The sequence below is a fragment of the Megalops cyprinoides genome, chromosome 4 (assembly GCF_013368585.1).
Source record: "Megalops cyprinoides isolate fMegCyp1 chromosome 4, fMegCyp1.pri, whole genome shotgun sequence".
NCBI lineage: Eukaryota > Metazoa > Chordata > Actinopteri > Elopiformes > Megalopidae > Megalops > Megalops cyprinoides.
This window is the reverse complement of record NC_050586.1, coordinates 22,081,381-22,104,180: the sequence shown is the minus strand read 5'-3', so window position 1 is coordinate 22,104,180 and position 22,800 is coordinate 22,081,381. Positions and strand designations below refer to the sequence as shown.

General features: G+C 42.9%; 2 protein-coding genes across 2 annotated transcripts; both read left to right on the top strand.

Annotated features, from left to right (window-relative positions):
- Positions 1–1,176: 1,176 nt before the first annotated feature.
- On the top strand, positions 1,177–9,441 carry wdr31 (WD repeat domain 31). The gene is made up of 10 exons (XM_036528031.1): positions 1,177–1,245; positions 2,715–2,892; positions 3,964–4,096; positions 4,366–4,440; positions 4,823–4,967; positions 5,200–5,300; positions 6,525–6,592; positions 7,647–7,788; positions 8,122–8,284; positions 8,753–9,441. Exons 2-10 carry the CDS (start codon positions 2,846–2,848, stop codon positions 8,911–8,913), a joined length of 1,035 nt encoding a protein of 344 aa, XP_036383924.1. The 5' UTR covers positions 1,177–1,245; positions 2,715–2,845; the 3' UTR covers positions 8,914–9,441.
- An 8,385-nt stretch (positions 9,442–17,826) lies between these two features.
- Positions 17,827–18,496, top strand: LOC118776013 (RING finger protein 225). Its single transcript, XM_036526041.1, has one exon. The coding sequence runs from the start codon at positions 17,859–17,861 to the stop codon at positions 18,411–18,413; it is 555 nt and encodes a 184-aa protein (XP_036381934.1). The 5' UTR covers positions 17,827–17,858; the 3' UTR covers positions 18,414–18,496.
- The last annotated feature ends 4,304 nt before the right edge of the window (positions 18,497–22,800 follow it).

Below are 22,800 nucleotides of genomic sequence, written 5' to 3'. Positions count from 1 at the left end.
TTCAAAATAATTTCAATTGTCAGAAATATGAAAATTAAATATAATTACGACTGACATTTGTCATTATAAAGTTACCAAGATTGATGGCAAAGTGGTGACATGAAGGAATGTTTTTTTTTTCATTGTCTTTCTGCTTTTTCTTAATTTTCTGTCATAAAATGGGGATGAAGATACACTTAATGAGCTAGATAGCCACTTAACGCAGGTGTGGATAATCTGTATGGGCCTATGGCCTCATGGAGCCCCTAAGATTAAAATAAAATAAAACAATAAAAAAATCTGTTATGACCTGGATTAATGTTGTTATTCAAAACACTTTGTTGGCTCCTGTGAAACACTTGAAATGCTATTCAAGTGTGTATAAATAAGAGGGTGCACTTGAGCAAGGAATGTTTTCCCTTTCATCTCACCAGAAGCATAACACCAATGCAATGTGTGTTTATAAACACACATTCACGCACAATCACAGTGCCATTTCATCACTCATGTCAAGATTTTACACAGAAATTATCGTTTTACATACAAATTCATATATGGGTGGATACTAAAAACATTTCAGTATAAATGAATACTTTATACAATTTTGAAAACATTTCTGCTGTGGCGCTTGTCACTACAGTAGGCTAAATTCCGTATCTGAAAGAAGACCAAATGAAACGTATAGAAACCTGTGATTTCAAGTATCGTTTGCAAAACAAAACGCGCTTCAGATGTCTTTCCACAATCACACCCGTGCCCTTAATTATGATTTTTAATACAGGTAACTGGGGATCTGAATCAGACTTCTCTATTGACCGTTTGCATTTATAGCACAAACACCAGTGACGCGGCTACCTGCTTCCATTCCCTTCCTTCCTCTCTCAGCCAATCATGTGACCTAAGCCCTGGTTACAGGGAAAGCGTCGCTAAGGAAATGGGAGGTTTCATCTCAAAGGGATCGCACTGGATTTAGGAGAAGTGCTAGCCAGCTATATAGCTGTTGCTCTTGACAAATAATTGAGAAATACGATGTTCCCGTAACGAACTTTGAAATATCTACAGTTTTCACCTCGACCTCAACACGACCAGGATAAAAAGTCATTGCACATTAGTTTATTTTAATATAAGAGTGGAATATTCTTTTGAAGTGGCTACTGATAGTACGCTAGTTGGCAGGGTCAGAATCGAGTCGCGCATCTACCCCCTGGGGATAAGACACGATTAGCTAGCTATTATTCTCTTTGAGACGCCACCATCACTCGCTAGGTGAGATAAAGCTTCCTGATTTTTTTGTAACTTTGCAGCCGTGTTAGCTGGACAGATATAATAAACGAGGTTCTATGTATATACTGTACAATATCCAGCTAGTTAGCAAATAAACGTTAGTTAGTTAGATGGTTAAGTAGCTAAAAATAAGATCTAATCTGAACTGTCTGCCTCTGCTTCTGCTAGTCAGCTTGCTAGTGACAGAGCCACGCCACGGTTGGTAGGTTTTTCCTAACTCCGCTAATCTAGTTTTGATTTCCAAGAGAAGGTTCATTCCTGTGATTGAAAGGAACTTTTACTGAAGATAACTGAATAGCTGCGTGCACATCCCGTGCTGCTGCCTTGGATCGTGACGCTTTCCTCCTGTTAACTGTGTGAACCAGTAAAGGTTTTACCCACTGCATTTAAAGTAGCTAGTTAGCTACATCGGACGGAGCGGTTTCGTAACTTGCTAATTCAGATAACAACGCTATAATAGCGAACGAGTGAGGTCAATCCGTTGTGAACAATAAAATTTTCATCATCCTTTTTTCTAGTTAGCAAAACGGTCAGGAGGGTCAGAGTTCAAGCCTTGCCCTATGTTATTGTCAAGAAAGCAACGGCCAACAGGTGTAGCCAACCTCAGCTAGTATGAATACTTTGAATGAGTAGTAATGGACCTCAGGGCCGTCTCAGTCAAACGGAAACTACTTTAACCTTATTAATTCCAGAATTCCTTGACTGATTATCTAATGTTGTTTTAGCTGTTAGTTGCTAATGATTTTGATGTTATTATGATTATTATTGGTGTGACTGAAAATAAATGTTATTGTTATCACCCATTTTTCCATCCACTTCACAGTACTAAAACGTTCTTTTAATCTGTAGAATTATGGTTTTGGATGTCAAAATGGAGAGTGAAAGTAACACAAAATGGATAAACAATTGTTCGCACTGTCTGTCATCACAGCCAACTGAAGAGGCGTTTTTACCTGTCGTGTCAAGTGGCACTAATGGGATGTGGCAGTAATGCAACGTAATAGGATTCCACGGCCTTGTCTGCCCCTGCGCCTACAGACAAATGTTCCCACACCAGACCACAGCCGAGTTCTGCTCGAACAGTGCGTTTGTTTTAGGTGGAGGTGTTGACCAATTAAGTGAAAGAAAGTTGCTTAGGTATTTTTCAGTTGTGCTGTGCTATTTTTTATTGACATTTATTTGGCAGATACCCTTATCGGTATAATTCACACAACCTTAGCCAGTAGCTGCATACAAATTCATATTTTTTGTAGCAAGTTTTGGTCTGGAATCTGCTATTCCAAGATAGACAAGCAAATGTCATGTATCTATTGTGCTTCCAGCCTATCCCAAATTAAGGTTTGATTTTGAGGTATCGATTGGTCAGTGTATAATGGTCAAGTATGATTTGTGATCATGTCTTTGACAGTGTTGATGTCTGCTTGTAATGTTTTTGAAATGTTGTTGCTCAGTCCCACATAGTTAAAGATGGCAAATGAAGAATGACCCACCCGGAGGCCTCCTGCCCAATCTAGCCATATGGATCACAGGTCACCATGCTCGATGTAGTTCCACACCACTCTAGCTTCGCTGAGACACAGAGATGGGGAAACTGCAGAGCAAGATCCGACGCCGCTCTGACCTGTACAGGTGAGGAACACACCAGCTAACATGTAATGTTCTCATAACCTTGTAGAAACATTGTGGCAGCATGTTTTAATGTGCCTCTGAAAGTGATCCGTCCTCTACAGACAGCATGTAGTTCTCAAGGGTGGTACCACCTACAAACGTGCTGCTGTCATTCATATGAAATGCAGGTTTTCTTTGCTTTGTCATGCTTAAAAATATTTTTGATATATTTTGTTATATCACATTTTATCATATATTATGTCTTCTTCTAAATTAAGTTTGGTTGCATCTGAATTGGATTTCTTGTCCAGAAATGCAAGCTATGGGTCTGAATAACATAACTGTAACTATAGCTTACCTACCTGGAAGGTAAAAATAAGATGAATACTGATTGACTGTGTTGTGAAAGGTATACGCATCAGATGTTTTGCTGGAGATGGATACATTGACATTTTTTGTATTTTAAAATGATTTTTAAATGATTACTATTATTATAATGGCAGTTTTTCATAGAAATGATTTCTCAGAAAGTTTACAGAGTAACAGCTTTGGGTTAGCTGGGGAGGTTAATATACTGTGCGTTTCTTTGTAAAAGAATGCTAGCTAATTAAGTTTGTTAGTCAGCTCTAGGAGCGTTGCAGCATCATCTGCAGTGGGTGGCAGTAGTGAGACATCAGTCAAACAGGGACATCTTGGCACTGGAACAACACAAGCCAGAGAAGCTAACATGTCAGACTGGCATTTTGACTCAAATTTTCCATTGTCTTTGTTGGAAAGAAATGGAATTTTATACTTACCAGGCCATACAAGTTAAGAGAACGCCTTGTATGTCCAAATACAAGTTTCTGTTGTTGTGAACAATTGGACAAGCGTCCAACCTTGCAAGCCTAGTTCTTTAACTGCTACGCCACACTGCTGTCGAACGTGAATTCACCAGGTTCTTGAAAGAAGACTGAAACAGCACTCCTATTCACAGTCACCTGATACTCTCCAGAATAGGGGGTACATAAAGGCAAATATTGTGACATGTGACAGTATATGTGTGGCAGCATATGGATCAAACAGTGGTGACAGGTAACGATCCCTCTGCAGGGCTTCCAGAGAGGACGGGACGGACAATGTTCCCGTCCAGCAGGTGGTGCAGTACGATCCTGCCCACACAGACGCCATCAACTGTGTCACCACCATTTCGTCTGACCTGTGTGTATCTGGGGGGAGCGACCAGGTAAGTTAGAGTTGCTAGGCAACCAAGAGAGACAGGGTGCAAGGCTCCAGGGGATGTGGGTGGCAGTATAGGAGAGCAGGGGATTACCATTTCTGTAGCAGTAACAGTGCTTTCATGTTGGTGCAACGTCGCAGCGGTATTGTGTGAACATCACATCACATTAGATGGGCAGATGGTGTGAGTGGTGAGGGCCAGGACGTGGTGGTGCGGTTCTGTAAAGTTCATGCTTCAGCTGACACCTTGTGTCTGGTGTTGTGTGTCTGTCACAGGTGGTCGTTGTGTATGACTGGAGAGCTGGAAGGTTGTGCCAATCATTCCACGGCCACAGCAGAGAGGTCACCAAGGTAAAACCCTGCCCTGGGTCACACTGACATTATATATATATATATATATATATATGTATATATGTAGTGTGTGTGTGTTTGTGTGAGAGAGAGAGAGAAAGATGGAGACAGTGTGACAGCAGGGGGCGCTGCACCAAGGTTTCCACATTGTATCTTGGCAATTTGATTTTTCCATATTGTTCAGTTTAAGATAAATTCTTGTTCTTGTTCCTCCTCACTCCTTGAGGTGCTCTCTTTTAAGAGGTGGAGTCATTGCATCAGGAGTCCTTGGTCTCTTTTTTGCAACACTCATTAACAAACACTTTGATCTTGTGATCAATTTGTAAAGGTGTGCCAAAGGTTCTTGTTCACACCCACTCTTATTCTTTTTTTCCCACTGCAGGTGAAGGGTGTCCCTGGAACTAGCTTGATCTTCAGCGCATCCCGTGACAAGACTGTTCTGATGTGGGATATGAACTCTGGAGATGGGCCCCTGAAGGAATTCTGTGGGCATGAACTGGTGGTCAATGGGCTGGCCATAAGTCCAGGTGAAGACACCACACAACTGTGTGAAGACATAAAGCAACTGCACATCCACATGAAAACACCAATCGCACAGCCACACGAACACGCTGCACAAGCACAATCTTAGGTCTTAGGTTTTTTGTGCAATTTCTGTTTGAACATGGTGCAAGAGCTGTTTAGAGCAGAATCAAAACCGGCAGCGCTTTAACTGTCTGTTTATCTTATATCTTGCACAAACGCTGACATCTGCTGCAGATGGATCGCGGATGTGCACAGGGTCCCGGGACAACTCCATGTGCTTATGGGACATAGAGTCTGGGGAGTGTCTCCAGAAGAACACCATCTCCCGAAACCTGGTGAGTGACTCCTCAGGCAGTCAGGGCCAAGTGCTCTGCCAGGAATGCCATAAAACGTCTGTTGGTCACGCAGGTGTTTATTTGTTTAGAGCACAGATAAACACGCCGGTCTCCAGCAACGGCCAGTTTGTCAGAGGCGTACTGTTGTTGGAGACCGGAGTTTATTATGAGGCTGTGGTGTCTCGTTGTTATTGATAGAAATGAAGGTTATTGGTAGGTATAATATAATATATAGGTATAATACTGGTAGGCCGATATAAAGATTTTAAAAAAGGTTTTAAATCGAGCAGGTGAACATGTTATGGACTGAAAAACTGCAATGCTTGCATCTTATCCTTGAAATGTAATTGAAGAAATGAGATGGCCAACTGCAGGATTTAACAAAGTTCAGTTTCATCAAAGCACAATAAGCAATGAACAGTTGACAGTTACTAGTGAAACATTAGTTATTCATTTTCAGTGTACATTCACATAAAGACTCGATAAAATGGGTAGATCTTCATATTTTTATGAGCAAAATAAACTATAGCATCAGGAAGTGGTCACATCCTCACGATCAGTTAATTTTTCTCCAGCTTAAAGGTTTGTCAAATCTTTCAGTTCCTTTAGTCTTTATTTCCCAGTTGGGTTCTTTGGTCCATGGAATATTAAGAAATGGTTGTTCTTTACATTGCTGTGCTTGTTTGGGGTCAACAATGTGCTGCTTCCCCAAAGTCTGGTTCCCCCAAATTCTCTCCACATACTTTAACATCTAAAATGATTTTTAAATCAAAACCTCTCTTCAGTAACACAATTTCTGTCCAATAGGCTACTTACCCTAAGTAAAGTTCTCTCATTAGCTTTACTGACAAGGAAAAACGATGAACAACGTAGCCATTTCCATCGTGGTGTATTTTTGCTATGCGCCTATCATTTGCGACCAGCATTTTTTGTGTTATGTAGTTTTTCTGGCTACCTAAAGAGATTATCTCTTATTAGAGGCTTTGCGTCTAATGGAAGTTTTACGATAGTTAACATTCTATTAATGTCAGTCTAGGCAAATGGCTTCTGGGAATGAGAGAAACCAAAGGCATCAACTGCGGTATTCCTTCTGGACCAGAATGTAAATGTCTGATGTGGAATTTATATGTCTATAAATGGTGCTGGATTGTGGTCCTTGACCACAGTGTTTTGGAAAACCTTCTCTGCATGTCCTTCCTTACTTGCTTCCCTCCCCCTTTGCAGGTGACTCACGTGTGCTGGGTACCTGGGGGCACCTCCATTGTCCAGACCTCTGAGGATAAAACAATCAAGTGAGATGTTTGCCAGCTTTCTTTTGCTTTAGCACCATCTAAATGGGTGTCTGAAAGGTGTATGTGGTGGATCTTACAGAGGATAAAGTCTAGAGAAAGTGTTCATGTGACAGTATGGGCCAATGAGGTTCATTTTCAATGGATTAACTTTTTTCCTGAAATGATAACATTAATTTCAGTTTTCAATAAAACAAATTGTTAATAAACATGATAATTAATCTGGAAAAATGATAATTATCAGTTAAATACAGGTATTGTTTTAGAAAAACAAGACCATTTGGAATGCTGTGTGTTTAAAACCGATGTTTTAAAGTGACGGTTGTTTATAAAGAGAAATAACAGGTGTTGATGTCAGACAGGTGTATGTGTGTCATTTGTTATGCTGTTTATTGTACAGGCATTATACTGGTGTGTTCTTCTGTGTTGTCCTTGTGCAAGTTGTCAGGCAGACCTAACTGCTTAAGAGTGCCATGACATGTCCTCTCTAAGAGGTTGTGACAGTTACATCATTTATTAAAATGTGAAAATGTAAGGAATGCATGTAGGAAATCTCAATATTTTGTGATCACTAAATTGTGTCCCATATTCCAAAACCTGTTAAATAAGAAAATTACATTATTCCTGCAGTAGGAACAGAGATGCTTGGTTCTGACAGTAGAGTGAAGATCAGTGACCATTGATTGACTGTAGCCTGCTAACCTCACTAAAGGAGACCTTCTGATTTACAGGGAGTGGGGAGGGTCCAGGCTAAAGAGTTGCTAAAATGATCATTTTTAATGTGCTATTACTAGTAGTGGAATTGTATGATTAGTATATATGTGCCTGGAGCACTCCTGTTGAGTGTCCGTGTGTTGAGCAAATATTCTGAAAACAACCTTTTCACAAAAACGCTTATCAGATACTGGGTTGGATAATTTTACAGTTTTAATTTCCAATGACCTTTTTCCTAGAGGTAGAGGTGTTGCTTTTCATATAATAACAGAAGCATGCGTACATGGGTGGGTGGATGCGTGCATTCCTGACGTAACAGGTATGTTTGTGACATCCAATACAGGGTGTGGGACAGTCGCAGCTGGCAGGTCACCAACACATTTCCAGCGAAGCAGTACATCCAGACCCACTGTGACGTCAGCTCCAACTCGAACTACCTTCTGTCCAGCAGCAACGGCTTCGGGGGTCAGGGCTGCGAGGCCACGGTAGGGACCACGCCCCCCCTACTGCAGACTGCCATCCCACACCCTCATCTCTCACATTACCCTCATCTTTCTCACAGCTTTTTAACTGGCACATTTACACTGTAACAGCTCAGCTCCCCTCCCTGCTGCTTTTGATCTTCAAAACTGTGTTGTCAAGATGGTTGTCAGTGTATGTCTCAGTGCAATTATCGGCCGCATTCAGTTAGCTCACACGCTGGACACCTTAGCATAGTCCTGGAACAGTTACCCTGTGGCCGCCAGGTTTGCGTGTGTCTATGTGTATGTCTGCATGCGTGTGCGTGTGTTTATACGCTTATGGGCATGTGTCTTTAGCTGTGGGACCTCAGGCAGCCAGGCTGTAAGATGGTGGAGTACAGGGGCCACCTGCAGACAACTGCCTGCAGCATCTTCCTCCCCTCCAGCCATGGGTCTCCGGCCATGGTGGCCACCTCCTCACATGACTGCTCCATCAAAATCTGGGACCAGAACACCGCAGGTACTGCACGGCCAGCTGGTGGCAGCCTGCCTTCACACACACACACACACACACACACACACACACACACACACACACACACACACACACACACGGGCACTGGACATGCTGACAGATAAACAACACACTGAAGACCCCAGCACCTGGGAGAAGAATCCAGAGAGGATCAAATGAAAATAAATATTTTTCAAAGTGTAGCCACGACGAGAATGATTTGCATTTGCTCTATATGAAAGAAACAAGAACTTTAATGTAAATGTGGTGGAAGTAATAGGCAAAACAGTATGGCGTAGACACACATTGCAGGTCCTCCGTTTTCATGTACACTTTGTGTTTCTCTCTGTTATAGTACATGCAAGCTGCTTCAATGGTATTCATTTGTTTTCCTATTGATGGGTTACCTGCCTTAGAGAACAGGGAGGTGCAGGTGCACACTCAGCCTCTCTCTCCTTGCCTCTCTCTCGGCAGTCTGCCTCTGCACCCTGACGCTGAGCAGTGCTGGGCCACTAGTCTCGCTGACTCCATGCGACGTCAGCAGCCTCATCTGCGCCAGCTTCAACACGGGCCTCCACCTGCTGCATCTGAGCCACGGCGCTGGGCTGGACCTCAAGGAGGTGGCCAGGTTCTGATCCGAGGGCCACGCCCCAGGAACGAGGTGCCAGACTGCACCCGGGAAAGGGGATGAGGGCTGGTGGGGGTGGATAGCTCCAAAAAACTTGCAAAGAACTCCTTCCCCTCCACAACACAAGCCCCCAGCCAGGTTGGACTAACCCCCCCCCAGCTGTGGGACCAACCAGCCCAGGTTCTGAACCTCAGTGTAGCTCTGTAGCGCAGCTCAGTCACCCATCGGCAGCGTTCCAGAATGTGGCGCAGCACGGATTATGTTGGTAGCAATAAGTAGCGGATTGTAACTAAGCTCAGGAAGAAGGAGAAAATGGGGGAGATGGGCTGGCTTGTCTAGAACTAATGAACACGCAAAGACATAATAACAGTCACTTCAAGACAAATTATGTTATATCTCAGGAATACTACCGAGCCAGTCAGGCATCAGCGTTTGTCATGCTACCCTAGTGTGTAGAAATAGCAGTGGGGCCCCAGCTGTCACACAGGATAACTTAGCCAGAATGTTATTTCAGCTGGGGACATACTCAGTAAGCAGCACCGCACAGCAAACGGAGAGGCGGAATGGCTTTGCACTCCTCTTTGCTGTTGGTGGATGGCTCACTCCTCAAAGAATTAGGAGGTTTGTTTTCACAGCACCCAGATTCTTTCTGGCAGCATGTGGGGTTTCCCTCTCGCAACTGCGAGTGCAGAAACGAACGGCACAGAAAGACACGGGCGGACATTTTGCAGATGCTGTTGCACCAATAGTTACGATAAAATGACTGTAGTTAGCAGGGCTGGTGTTGAACAGTTCCCTGAATACTGCTGAATCATTTTCTTACCAGGGAATGAATCGTGGAAGCCGTGTCTGAATGGAGCACGAACTGGGAGGATGCCATTCTCCTGTTAGTACATGATGTTTTGTATTTGTCAAATAAATGTAATATCAAGTTTTTAAGAGTAAACTGTGCAATTTGTTTACCCCTCCGCCCCCGCACACGTCGCCGCCTGCACAGCGATAAAGCCGCCGGTCTACTCCTACTTTTGTGCCGCATGGAAATTTACCTGTTCAAATACCCCTGCTCTTTATTCCAGTAACCTGCCTGCCGTTGCATGAAGGAAATTCAGCCCTGCCTGGGTGTGGTTGCAGCAGCTACACAGGAGTCTGTTCAGAATTGTACAGCGCTACCTGAACATTATGTTGTGCGCAATAACAAAGAGTGTATGCATAGCTGGCTGAGGCAACTGGCCCCTGCTCTAATTAACAACAGTTTTCAAGGAGAGGTATTCCTCATCTCTACACAAAGGACCAAGTTTCTGTGGTCAGCTGAGCTGTGGAGCTGTGTTTCCGAATCAGCGTTCAGTGCTCACACCATCTGTGTGTGCGTGTGTGCACATGTTTATAAATGCTAATGGTAAGGAGCAGAAGGGTGCATCTCTGTGTGTGTGTGTGTGTGTGTGTGTGTGTGTGTGTGTGTGTGTGTGTGTGTGTGTGTGGGGGACAGTAGGGGCTGCTGTGTAGCAGTGGTTCAGGGACTGGTATTGTGATACCAAGGACACGGTTTTAAGCAAGGACAATGTGGTGAAGCTAGCTCACAAGAAAGAAAAACTTACAAAAATTATTTATTTTAAAGAATCCACAAACAGAAGAACCAGCCTTGGACGCCCACCCACACAGCCAACCTCAAACAAAAATCAGCCTCCTGTAGCCACACACCTGTATTTACCCTTGCCCCCAGTTGGCAGATGAGGCCAATTAGCCAATGGCTGGTGCCAATAGACAAAGACAATTACATTTGGACACTTAACAATTAACCCATTTAGATGATACTGATCAACATGAGCTCAAACATTGAAAAGGGGAGAATTGTGAAGGCAGGGATCCTATTAACAAACATTTAGCAAATTGACAGACTAATGGTGGTTTGGGGAAAGGCGAAGGCTCTCCTTTTGAGACAATGTTAACATAAATGTCAGTAAATGTCCAGCTGCTTTAATCCATAAAATAACACATGCAAGCTATGCCAGTCGCCCTGGATAAGAGCAGTAGCTAAGCAGGTAATCCAGTGTACCAATACTGGGTAAACGGATTTACCTGGAATCTGTTTTAATAATAAAAGCTTTGATTGCAGTGCTGTTGTACATTCAACCCTCCAAACACACACACACACACACATATATACAAGGGAACAGAAAAGTAATCCAGTAATCCAAACCATCAATGCTTTGACTACCATGTCTTGCATTGCAGTAGGTGTAATTTGTAACACAAACTCCTGGCTCCTCTCCGGTCGTACTTTGCTAGACTGGTTGAGTTGGTTCAAAGGAATTGGATGGGGTAGTCTAAATGTCCCTCTCAGCAAGAGCTGGTGCTGGTGGCCCCCAGGGCTATAAGTAGATGGGAAGAAAAATGGCAAGAAAGAGAATGATGAAGAATAGGGCAGTCACCATTCCCAGGAACCAGATATTCCTGTAATTACCTCTGCAGCCCCCAAACCTCCGCTGGGAGCGGACCTCCACCATGGTGACTGGCTGGACAGCCCCAGCACGCCCCCCTTGGGGGGCCCCAGTCAGCTGCAGCCTGACTACTCCATTGGGCACTGCCTCCTCGCCCTCTGGCCCCTTCCAGCAGCAGAGCTCCGGCCCCTCCAGCCACACCCGCCTCAAAATCCCCGCCTGCTCCAGAGGGAGCTTGGAGAGCACCTCCATGTTGGGAGGGAGGCACGGGGCCCCGCCCTGGGGCAGGGGCACGGGGGCACGACACAGCGGGCACCGGAAAGCATTCGGCAGCGTGGGGAACAGGCTCATCCGTGACAGACAATGCAGGCAGAAGGTGTGTGTGCAGTGGGGCAGCCGCAGGGGGGTTCGGAAGGCACCGTCGTACAGGGAGAAGCAGATGGGGCACTCCAGCATAGGGGCAAGGGGCGGGTGCGTCACATCACCCAAAACATAGGGGGGAGAGTGCTGTGGCGATATTACTTCACCTGGACAGACCTCCATCTCACCAGCTGAACTGGTGTTTCCCCCCTCCCCCGTCGTCCACTGTCTCTCAAGTCAACTTTCCTCCCGTATGGTCTGATCTATTTTCCCTCAGTCTTCCAAACAATACTATCTTTTAAGCAAATGGTTCCTTGACAACCGAAGCAGCTCTGCTTCAAACACAACTCAGCTACACACCCCTCAGAAATTCAGTTGATCTTCTTTCAGATCTCTGACTGTACAGCAGCCTGAGTAAGTGAGGAACCTTTTGTCCAGTGCAAAGACACATAGACTGGTTCCCTCCAGTGCAAGCCTTGAAAACATCCTTTGAGCATTTTGATGCTACTGAAATTGAGCAGACAAGCACAGAAGGATATGCATTCGGTCTGCTCTTAAATATGTCATCAGAGCTGTTCCACTCACATGAGTCCACAGGCATTCCAATCCACTGAGATCCCAGAGGTGCTCCTGGAGGGAGTGCAAAGAAACAACCCTGGGAGGGAATTCGCAAGGCTAGTGAGGCAGAACCAGGGTCCGAGCAGTCTGGCGGCAGGGCAGTGTGTGAAGGTTACTGTACCAAGCAGGGCTCCTGTTTTGTTGTGCAGGAGCAAGAGTTCGGGAGTTTCCAAGTTACAGGCAAAACAGAGACAGACAAACAAAGCATTTGGCGGCCAGTGAAAAAAAAGGTGTTTTGAGAATCTGGTTCATCGTTCCTCATGTCCACCCTTGCAGAAACCAAGTCTCAGAGACATATATACCATATGTATCACATACACCCTGAAATTTGTTAAACTTATGCTTATATTCTCATAGAACCATGATTTCGTACTTGGAGCACTTTTTCAGTTCATTTATGTGATCACTGAACTCAATGAACCTTGACAATGAAGAAGAAACAGTAACATCTGTTGAAGACCAATGCTAATTGAATCCAGCCCTTTGTGGGAAACTGGAATTAATTTAGTAAAAACACTGTACTGGGGCCGTAACTTTCAACAAATGTTTTTTGTTAGACTGACACAAAATGTTTTTTTTTAAGGATCATGATTTAAAATGAGCTGAGTTGTGTAAGTCAGGCAAGTGGTTTACATTTGTTGCTGAAAATTAGTACCCAGAAACTTCATACTTTGAATGAGTTTCCCCCTCTGTCCCCCCTCATCAATCAAATTGAGAATATGAGGCAAGACAGTCTATTCCTATGGCTTCCTATGACATGAAAACAGGCTCATGTACACAAGGCACGTAGGCACACACTCATCTGAGGCCTCCAGTCCTTTCAACAGCTCAAAGTCCTGCTGCCATGTCTGTATGCAAATCTACAGGCAGCAAGAGTTGGAGCAGGCGCACTGTGACTGCAGCCCATTCAGCAAGATGAAGGGCCCGCTAGTGAACGCAAAGAACGGGCATCTCAGCTCAAGCCCTAGCAAGACTGGGAGAGCATTCCATATTGAAGCTGTTAAGGAACTCAACACAAACCCTTTATCCCCCCTTCGATTGAGGAACCACCCCAACTTGCTACCAAATGTTCTGAGCGAGGGAAGTTTACACAGATAATCTGTCTGCGCGTCATTTGACTATGCTGTTTATGTTTCCTCATATTATCCCAGTATTCAAATATAGCCTGACTAAGTGAACAAGGAGGGGCAGGGAGCTCGAGAGAGAGAGAGGCAGAGACCGTGACAGAGAGATGACTGTTGCCCCGCTGGCCGTGTGCACCGCAAGTCCACACTGTGACCAGGGCACAAGCTCATCTTAACTTGCCAAACAGGTCCCAAGCCAGGCGGATGACAGGAGCTCACAGACAAGCAGGTGAGGCAAGCTATGACTCTCAGGGTTACCATGGAATTTTGTGTTCTTCTTGTACTGACTCACAAGCCATAAAGTCAATCTGTAGTGTGTCAATAAGTAGCAGTGCAAGATTACCATAAACACTGTTGTCCTGTAATCAGATTTTATCATTAGCTCATGTTTATTCTGAATCATTCAACTTCATGAATTCAGTGGCTTTACCTTCGTAAAGCTGTGTTTGAGGTGGTAATTGTCTGTCTATGACTCATAATGTGTCTAACTACAATTTATTAATATTTATGATGAAATTGTTGTTTTGATTGGTCCGGCACTTTCATAGTACAAGTAATGGTGTTATAAGTTTACATTATAATGTAAACTATTACTATATATGTTTACCTGGATTAGTATAATAGGGGAAAACAACAGTACAAAAGGCATTGGAACAATCAATCTTCACCACCCAAAATTATAAGGATCAGGGTGATAAGATTCCAAGTCAAGAAAATGTTTTTATGCGTGGCTTGGAGTATTCTGAAATGTATCTGCATGTTGATGGTATTGCGACAATTCTCACAAGCTAACCTAACCATTAACCAACAACATGAGTCATGTAGTTACTGTGATTACTGTAGTTACTAATGCCACTATCCTGTCTTCCACCACCTTGTCTCAGATCTCAGTTTTGCTCTGTGCATCTGACTTGTGGTCCTGCACTCACATGGCCCTCTTGCTCATTAAGGCATTTTACCTGCTCTCCATATCCCACCACACTTATACATGGGGTTTCTGGCAGGAGTGTAGCATAATGGTAAGGAACAGGGCTCGTAATGGATAGGTTGCTGGTTTGATCCGCTGCTGGGACACTGCTTCTTTACCCTTGGGCAAGTTACTTAACCCGCAGTTGCCTTAGTAAATATTCAGCTGTATAAATGGATAATATGTAAAATTGTAATTGATGTAAGTTGCTTTGGATAAGAGTGTCTGCTGTGTTCTAGTTCTGCATAATTTGTTCATAACCTTCTTATGTAGTACAATTCAAACAGGGCTGTGCTTAGTGGCTTCAGTGTTACAACTAGGCTACAAAACACACCACATACAGCTGCTGCTGCTAGCTTGGACCATCTCTGTTCGGCTGGGCGGGTGAGACAATGTCAGCGGGAAAGTACAGCAGGAGGAGAGGGAAGTGATGTCGTCTCAGGTTCTCGGCCCTCATTTGCATTTTCCAACATGGAACAGAAACAGGACGCAGTGCTATGGACAACGATATCAGAGACTTAATGTAGATGTTGGTGAGAGAAGACATGAATAACTGCCCAGGGCCTGCCCAGTGAACTCTCGACCCTCTCACATCTACAGTGTCATGGAAAGATTATTACATTATATACAACTACACTTTAGATGGCACATAAATTATGTGACCTTGCTTTTTCATGTAGTGGCCATATCAGCAAAATGTCAATCGGACCGTGTACTAATTGTTTTCCGGTTTTAAGGGGTTACCTAATTTCGCTGATGTCACATGTCCTGACCTTCCTCACAGTGCCTGTGTGGCTCTTTTGTGATCCCAGCAACACCATCACAAAAGAGCCACACAGTGCAGGACCTCTATATAAAACAGGAGGATGAGAGGTTTGTTGGAGGGAGTATTTCTGACTGAACAGTTGACCCATTCTCAAGGGTTGATAACATTAAAATACAATGCTTGGCTGAGTTGCTGCCACATCCTCAAGTTAAACCCAACATCTGTTACAATAGCCTTATTTGTGCCAGATCCCTTGCAAATAAAAAAAAAGATGAAATCTGGCAAGAAAATGGTCCTCTAACTTCCCCAGGGGTGAGTTTTTGTTTTTGTTTTCAATCACTGCAACACATGGCCTCTGAGACAGTGAATCTGGAAAACTGAAAATTGGGGCCAATACCTGAAGTGCTGACTGAGGAGGGAAACAATGAATTTTATGTGTTTGGTTTACCCTCATAGTATGCCCAAGTAGATGTGGGCCCAGCTTGCCAACCTCTTTTGTATCCCAAATGCTCATTAAGATTCTGTCAACTCAGATTGGCGTTGTGTTGTTAAGCGTGTCTCTCAATTGTCCTTCTGACTGAAGTCCGCTTGGACCAGTTGAAGGAAGAGATACAGACAGACAGAGAGACAGACAGACAAAGAAAGTTTTGCTGTTCTTGATGATAGAGCAGCCGATATGCGCCTCCATGAAAATTGAGTCTTCTCAATTTCTGTCTCTCCATGAAGACAGGATGAGAGCAGATTTGAGCATACTGCCAGACTTTGATGTTGTAAATATTTAAATCACCCTTATGCTTTCATAACTTCCTGTGGCAATGGAGCTGAAACAGAGAGGATGTGTCAGGCACAGTTTCCAACAGGGTTCTGGTACTTTATCTGTATATACATAAATTACTGACGTCAGAAGTGACGAGGATGAAAGAAAACAATACGCCAAGCATTCCCCATATACACATAACACCAGCAGGACGCGGCTGTGTCCCAGTGTTGCCAAGCATTGATCTAGAACAAATGCTATGGGGGTGCTTCACTTCTGCCCTTCGTTTGACGGAGGGCATTTGGCAGCACATGGCTGACTGGCCAGCAGCACTAGGCTGGAGACATTTGAATGGCACTGTCCTTACTGGCTGTAAATATCACTCAAACTGTCATGCCATCAACATGGAGCAGGATAATGCCAATCACCCCAGTGGGCAAAGAGAACTGTGGTGCTTCCAACACAGAGAAAGCAAACATTCCAGCCACCAGAACAAATTCCCTAGAATATGTATAAGTCAACATTATCTAGACTATAGCAGAATAATATCAAGTACAGTAACAAGGATAATAATCTCAACTGCCTTCTGATTGCAGTCATAGATGTATGATTATTAGATAGATTAGATAGCAAAATTTTAAAAGTGGACTAGTTTTTGGCACCCTTAACAGATGTACCATATTCATAGGGAATCGATACATCAGATTATAGAATCAAAATAGCTTCTAAAGAAGTGTGTTTGAATTTGACCCAAAATTCTGATTCGATTTTCTACAAATTGGAGGCCTGGATCTTGTACACTTTCCACCGGGCAGCAGTGTAACATAGTGGAAAAGAGCAGGACTTGTAACTAAAAGGCTACTGGTTTGATTCCCTGCTGGGGCAATGCTGCTGTATCCTTGGGCAAGGCACCTAACCCACAATTGCCTCTGTAAATATCCAGCTGTATAAATGGATAACATTGTAAAAAAAACCTGTGTTGATGTAAGTTGCTCTGGATAAGAGGGTCTTCTAAATGCCAATAATAATGTAATGTACAGCTTTTAATGATTAGATCCATGTGTTTTTCTGTTGCTATAATTTGAACGCATTTCAGATACGCAGCCATTTTGAATATTACTTTCTAGTTAAAATCGGACAATGAATGACGTTTGCAAGAAAGATGACACAAGAACAGCCGTAAACATGGAAAATTACTATATGGTGTAGTCTGTGGGAAATTGTGTGCTGTAATGCTCAAACATTTCTTTATCTGCTTGTCTCATTATCGTTGGTTTGTCTGAAAACACGTCCGTTACCTACGAAACACTCTGACCGTTGCCTTTATCTTAGTTCAGCTAAAGATACTGAAACCCTTTCCTACAGTGAATATAGATTTGCTATCATTTCCATGACTGATAACAGCCTTCGTTTACAGAGAGAAGTAACATTTTTTTACCTTCTCGACTGAGCTGACACATCACAGCAGAGTTCAGCAGCACACGCTCGTGTGAAACAACCCCATTTATATTGTGAGATGGTTGGAAGCAGAAAAATTCCTATTCCTTCCTGTGCAAGGATAAAAACCTGGCTTGAGAAACTGAATTTTCATTGGACCAGTTGATTATGGTGTGATTATGGTGTGACCACAGCCTCCATCTGGGAGACTGGAGCTCAAGAACAGGGGACTGAGAGATAAAGCCATAGTCTCTTCCACTCAGGTCTTGTGTGTGTCTCTGTCCTCTGTCACATATGCTTCCCCCTGTTAACTTCCTCTGCATTCATCGTCAAAGTTAGATTGCTCCTTTAAATCACCTTTAGCAAGTTAGCACCTCTGCCTTCCCCGCACAGGTCAGCGCTGTGCCATGTCACCTACGGCTCAACGCGAAAGCTAGCTGGCGGTGCGCACCTGTCAAAGTCACGGCCGGAGAGCGGGCGCCATCATGGAGCCAGATCCTGTGAAGCAGTCACCTCTGACACCAGATGAGGGCACCCCCGACCTGGAGTGCGCCATCTGCTTCAGCCAGTTCAACAATGTCTTCCGCACGCCCAAGATGCTGCAGTGCAAGCACACCTTCTGCCTGGAGTGCCTGGCGCGCATGAACGTCAAGTCGGCGGAGCCGGACGCCATCCAGTGCCCGCTCTGCCGCAGTGTCACTCCACTGCCCGTGCTGGGCCTCCCCAAGCTGGACAACAACCCCGCCATCCTGTCCTACCTGCCTGAGGCCATGCAGCGCGTCTACAGCGTTCGCTTCAACCGCAGCAGGGGCCGGCTGCAGGTGAAGCGGGCGCCCGATGCGCACGCCTTGCCCCAGCTGCGGACCATCAGCAACTCGCTGGACGTGGGGGTCCCGAACCGCCGCAGCTCCTCTGGCGGCGGCCAGGGCCGGGGCATACTGCGGCTTTCCAACAAGCCCACCTGCCGGGCCCTCATAATGACCTCGGTGGTGCTGCTGCTGGTGCTGCTCACCTGCATTATCATCTTCCTGCTGAAGTAGGGCTCTGCACCACACCATGAGCCATACCCCAAGTCTGAGCTCAGACTCGATGCCTCCAGTTTAGATGTTTTGTACATGCTGACCACTCGGCCGTTGCATCATCATATGTGCACTCCACAGGAATTTAATGTGAACATTACCAGGTTGCCAAACGGGACTTTTGTATAATAGTTGTGCAATCAAATGATATTGGCATTATTATGTGAAGGTTCATAGCATCAACACTATTTGTACATATCTTGCATAGTTTTTTATGAGTAAAGGTGGAGTTGTTATAAATAAAGGCACAAGGTGTCTGTGATATTTCATGCATGCCGGACACATGTGGTCGGAGCAGTGCTCTGACACCTAAGTTTTCACATGGTCGTCATGTCAACAGCTGGTCTCTGACTTTTGATCATCACAAATGCCTGACTGCTAATGTTCATGAAGACAATTCTTTGGGTCAGACTGTGTGTAACCCTCTCAGTTACACACAGTCTGAGCTGGCATCACACACAGGCCAGTGGGATTAATAAACAGCAGGGCAAAAAATCTTTCTACCAACAAAGCAACACAACTTACAGTCATTCCTCCTGCCCATGGCTGAAATAACCCTTGAGGCATTTTGTTTGCATTTGCATATGTACTCTTTGTAGGTATTTGGATGAATATCATACAGAGAAGAGAGACTCATACACACTCACATTCACATACTTTCTCAGAACACGGCTGGGTTTCCATGTAGACCTGAACATAGTTCAACACATGCATGCCAGGAAAGTAAAAATACTGTGCCATCTTCCTTAACCTGTAATACTCTACAGCCATACAACTGCACAACGTAAACCGTATGCAGTTTCATGCAAATGAAGGGTGACCTTGAATGCAAATGAAGGTTGCAAATTTACCGTTACATTTTCATGTAGAAAATATTATTTCCTTGACAAAGGGGCCTGAATAACCACAAGCTGTGTCAAAATACATTTGAATATTGTACAAACAACCTTGAGCTTTTAACTTCCCTCTGTTCCAGGGTTTGGTTTGTGTCAGGTCATTACTGGATTTTGGTCTGACATTTGTAAATACAAAAATAAATATGTACTGATTGTAGCTCAAGCTGGAATACAGGAAGGGTGTCCTTGAAAAACCCAATGACTAACACCTCATTTCTGTTCTATAGCTGCCTGTCCATTTCTGTACCTGCTGTTCACAGTGGCCTTATCATACCCACTTTTGCACTTTTGCTTTGTAAGTTGCTCTGGATAAGAGCTTCTGTCAGGTGACTAAATGTAAATGTAGCTGCAACCACAAAACTGATACCTAAGTAATTCTAACATTATGATTAAATTTAAAAATTCAACGTCCTTCACAAACAAAACCTTGCCAAACCAATACATCATGCAGGTTTTCCCAAAATGCTCTTCATTCTGCCACAGTTCTTCAAACTGTGCCAGAATTTTCCTCAAATTGAAGGTAATGACTAAAAAAACTGAAAAACCTTGATATGCTAACATTAATTGCAGCGCAAGTTAAAATGTGTCATTTCTTCAGTATGCATGGGATTGTATTGTTAGTCAGAGCTTTAAATTTGACTAAACTAATTACAGCTTGTAAAATATCCTTAACAGGACCATTCCCCCTATGATAAATAAAGCTCATTTGTCATAAAACTATCTAAAAAATCTTCTTCAGGCTGGAATTATTTAGCAATTGCACAAGTTCAGAGAATAGAATACAGTGTAATAATTTGTCAGTCAGTGAATGAGATGGGAGCAACACTGTAATTTGGTAAGTGCAAATAATTTTTTTAAAAATAAACATTAACACCATCTTTTGTTTAAGTGAAATCCTACAGCTGACATGTAAATCACATCACTGCAGTTGTAAAATGTCACATCTGATACCATTGACATGTTCAGGACTACATTTAAAGGCTTATCAGAGGATTCTTTCTTTTAGATATTGACTGATTTCTTGAAGTTTTTAAATGTGATAGCACTGTGTGAATAAAGCTTTGATTAGGAAATTGCATTTGAAACAGTCAGACCCATAACTTATGGATGGAATTGAGCATTTATGTAGCCATTGGCATGCATATGGAGAATAGTATTTATTTATCCCTTTTGTTCAAATGAAGTAAATGTATTTATGACTTCTGGTAGAAGGTTTTTTACATTTAAAAATGCCATTTGTTTATGGTTATTTATGCAGTTTTGTTCAAAATCATGTAATTTGTACATTCAGGGCTCTTGACTTTCACTAAAACTGTTATCACATTGTAGCATAATGTTAATTTTATTTTGATGTTGTGAACCCTAAAAATCATGGATGTTTTAATGGTTCATTTTATTGTTTAACGAGCTTATTACAGTGTAATAAGAATTCCTGTACCATCTACTGAATCACTTGAATAAATGCAGTGCTTGCTGTTGGGCATATTCACAGAGTCAATGGTTTTAACAAAAAAGCTTGCAGTCAATCAGTTCTTGAGTGATAATGCGTAAATGTTCAAGATGTTACAATACATTTTCTGATACAGTTCTCAAAATGGCCACTAGGTGACAACCCAACATCAGATATTTTACATGAGAATGCTCCCCAGACAAAGGCAAAGACAAAGTCCAAACAAAGGCAGTGGTTGATATGGAAAAGTACTGTAATAAGTAAAAAGTGATCTCACTGACACGGAATCTACTTGTCAAAGGCGTGACGACTTGAAGAGCGGATATGGCATGACCGATCCCAGAGAGGATGATAACTATGTATAATAAGATTGGAGGGCAATTTACTGAGAAACATCCATAAAACTATATATATATATATATATATACATGTAAATAATATGTCATAATATATATCTACTACATACAAAAACATGCAGAGACAACATTCTATCTTCACACCATCCCCCACCCCCACTGTTAAAAATCTAACAAGCTTCTAGATCTAGCTTTGTATTATTATCTACTAACATGCAGTCAAAAGCTGATATAGTCATGCAGGCGATTTTAAAATTGCCTTACAAGCTGAGGGAAAAGAGTTGCAACAGAGGAAGTGCAACGAAGTAAGGTTGTGCGAGTGACTTTACCAGTAGTAGAAATAAAGGAAGTTAGATTGTGGGTGTTGTTTTGTAATTTAGAGAGAAACTTCTATGACACTGTTTCTCAACATTGCTCCCAAGGGCTGCGCTGCTTTTTGTGCTAGCTCCTTCTAATAACTTTAAATCTGAATGAACTGGTAACTGAATACTGAACTGTGTTTGATGTCTCATTACAGTTAATCCACTCTGTGAAAGAAATGTGTTGTAGGGTGTGTGTTAGTAAAAAAGTAAAAAGAACACAAGTAAGACGACACAAGTAAATGTATTTATTCAATATGTTAATATGTTATTTCTTATTTGGTGTGTGTTAATATCTACTCCTTAAATCTGGAGTTGTCATCCTAATGAAGCTGAAATCATTCATCTGAAGTCCAAAGTAGTTAACAGAACTGATAATTAATCTTCATTAATAAGGGCTTCTTATGAAACGTAAAAATTCTTATCTGTCAGGATTATGTCTTTGTGGTTCTGATAGTGGTTATTGTTCCCTTCCAAAAAAATAAATAAATAAATAAAAATAAACTCTGAACTCTCCTGCATCTTTGAAATTCAATTTACTTGTAAGGTACCATACCCATCTTAATGTGCAGTCAGTAGTGTTTTTGTTTGAAAATTTAAACTTTTAACACTCGTCTATCAGGGAAATACATTTAACACTTTTGGCAAATATGGTCAGATCATTTTCCAGATGGTAGCTAGTTAGCCTGCCAGTCAGCTATTCATATTCTCATAGCATGAGAAGTTATGCTAGTGTTTGTCACTCACTTATGGACCTGATTACATGAAGTATTGGGCCTAACTCCATACTGCCATGCTTCACGTTGTTGTGCAAGATTGTTGACCTATACCATACTGTTACAACCATAATATGTTAGTGTCACAATGCTGCATGAATGCTATGTAAAATCCTTTCACGTTCAGACAGAAGTTTGTTCTGTGCAGATTTTTTTTTCTAGTGTGAATGCTCTTTTTTTTACTTTGGGGCACAAATTAGCAGAATTCATTTCAAACAACACTTTTATTTGTGGCTGACAGTTTGCAGAAACACATACGGTATTCCTCAAGTGATGTCGAGCCTAGATGGGTGTTCTGTTACCAGCCTAGTCAAACTTGTGCTCAGCTGTGATGGAAACCAGCCAACTCAGTGTGCCCTCCGGGGTCAGGGTGGAGAAACATTAACCCGTGATGCCAAAAATTGCTGACACAAGGATCTTCTTTAAAAACAAATTCTGCAAGTAGCTACTAGGTGGAGCCAAACCACTACGTGTGACCCGTGGTATGATCTGTCCCTGTGACCTGGCCGTA

Excerpts from the sequence above, each read along its gene's own strand:
- wdr31 (XM_036528031.1), top strand. The coding sequence starts at position 2,846 with ATGGGGAAACTGCAGAGCAAGATCCGACGCCGCTCTGACCTGTACAG. Across the intron at positions 4,441-4,822 it reads ACAGCAGAGAGGTCACCAAG|GTGAAGGGTGTCCCTGGAAC; the intron begins GTAAAACCCTGC and ends TTCCCACTGCAG. Across the intron at positions 7,789-8,121 it reads GTCAGGGCTGCGAGGCCACG|CTGTGGGACCTCAGGCAGCC; the intron begins GTAGGGACCACG and ends ATGTGTCTTTAG.
- LOC118776013 (XM_036526041.1), top strand. The coding sequence starts at position 17,859 with ATGGAGCCAGATCCTGTGAAGCAGTCACCTCTGACACCAGATGAGGGC.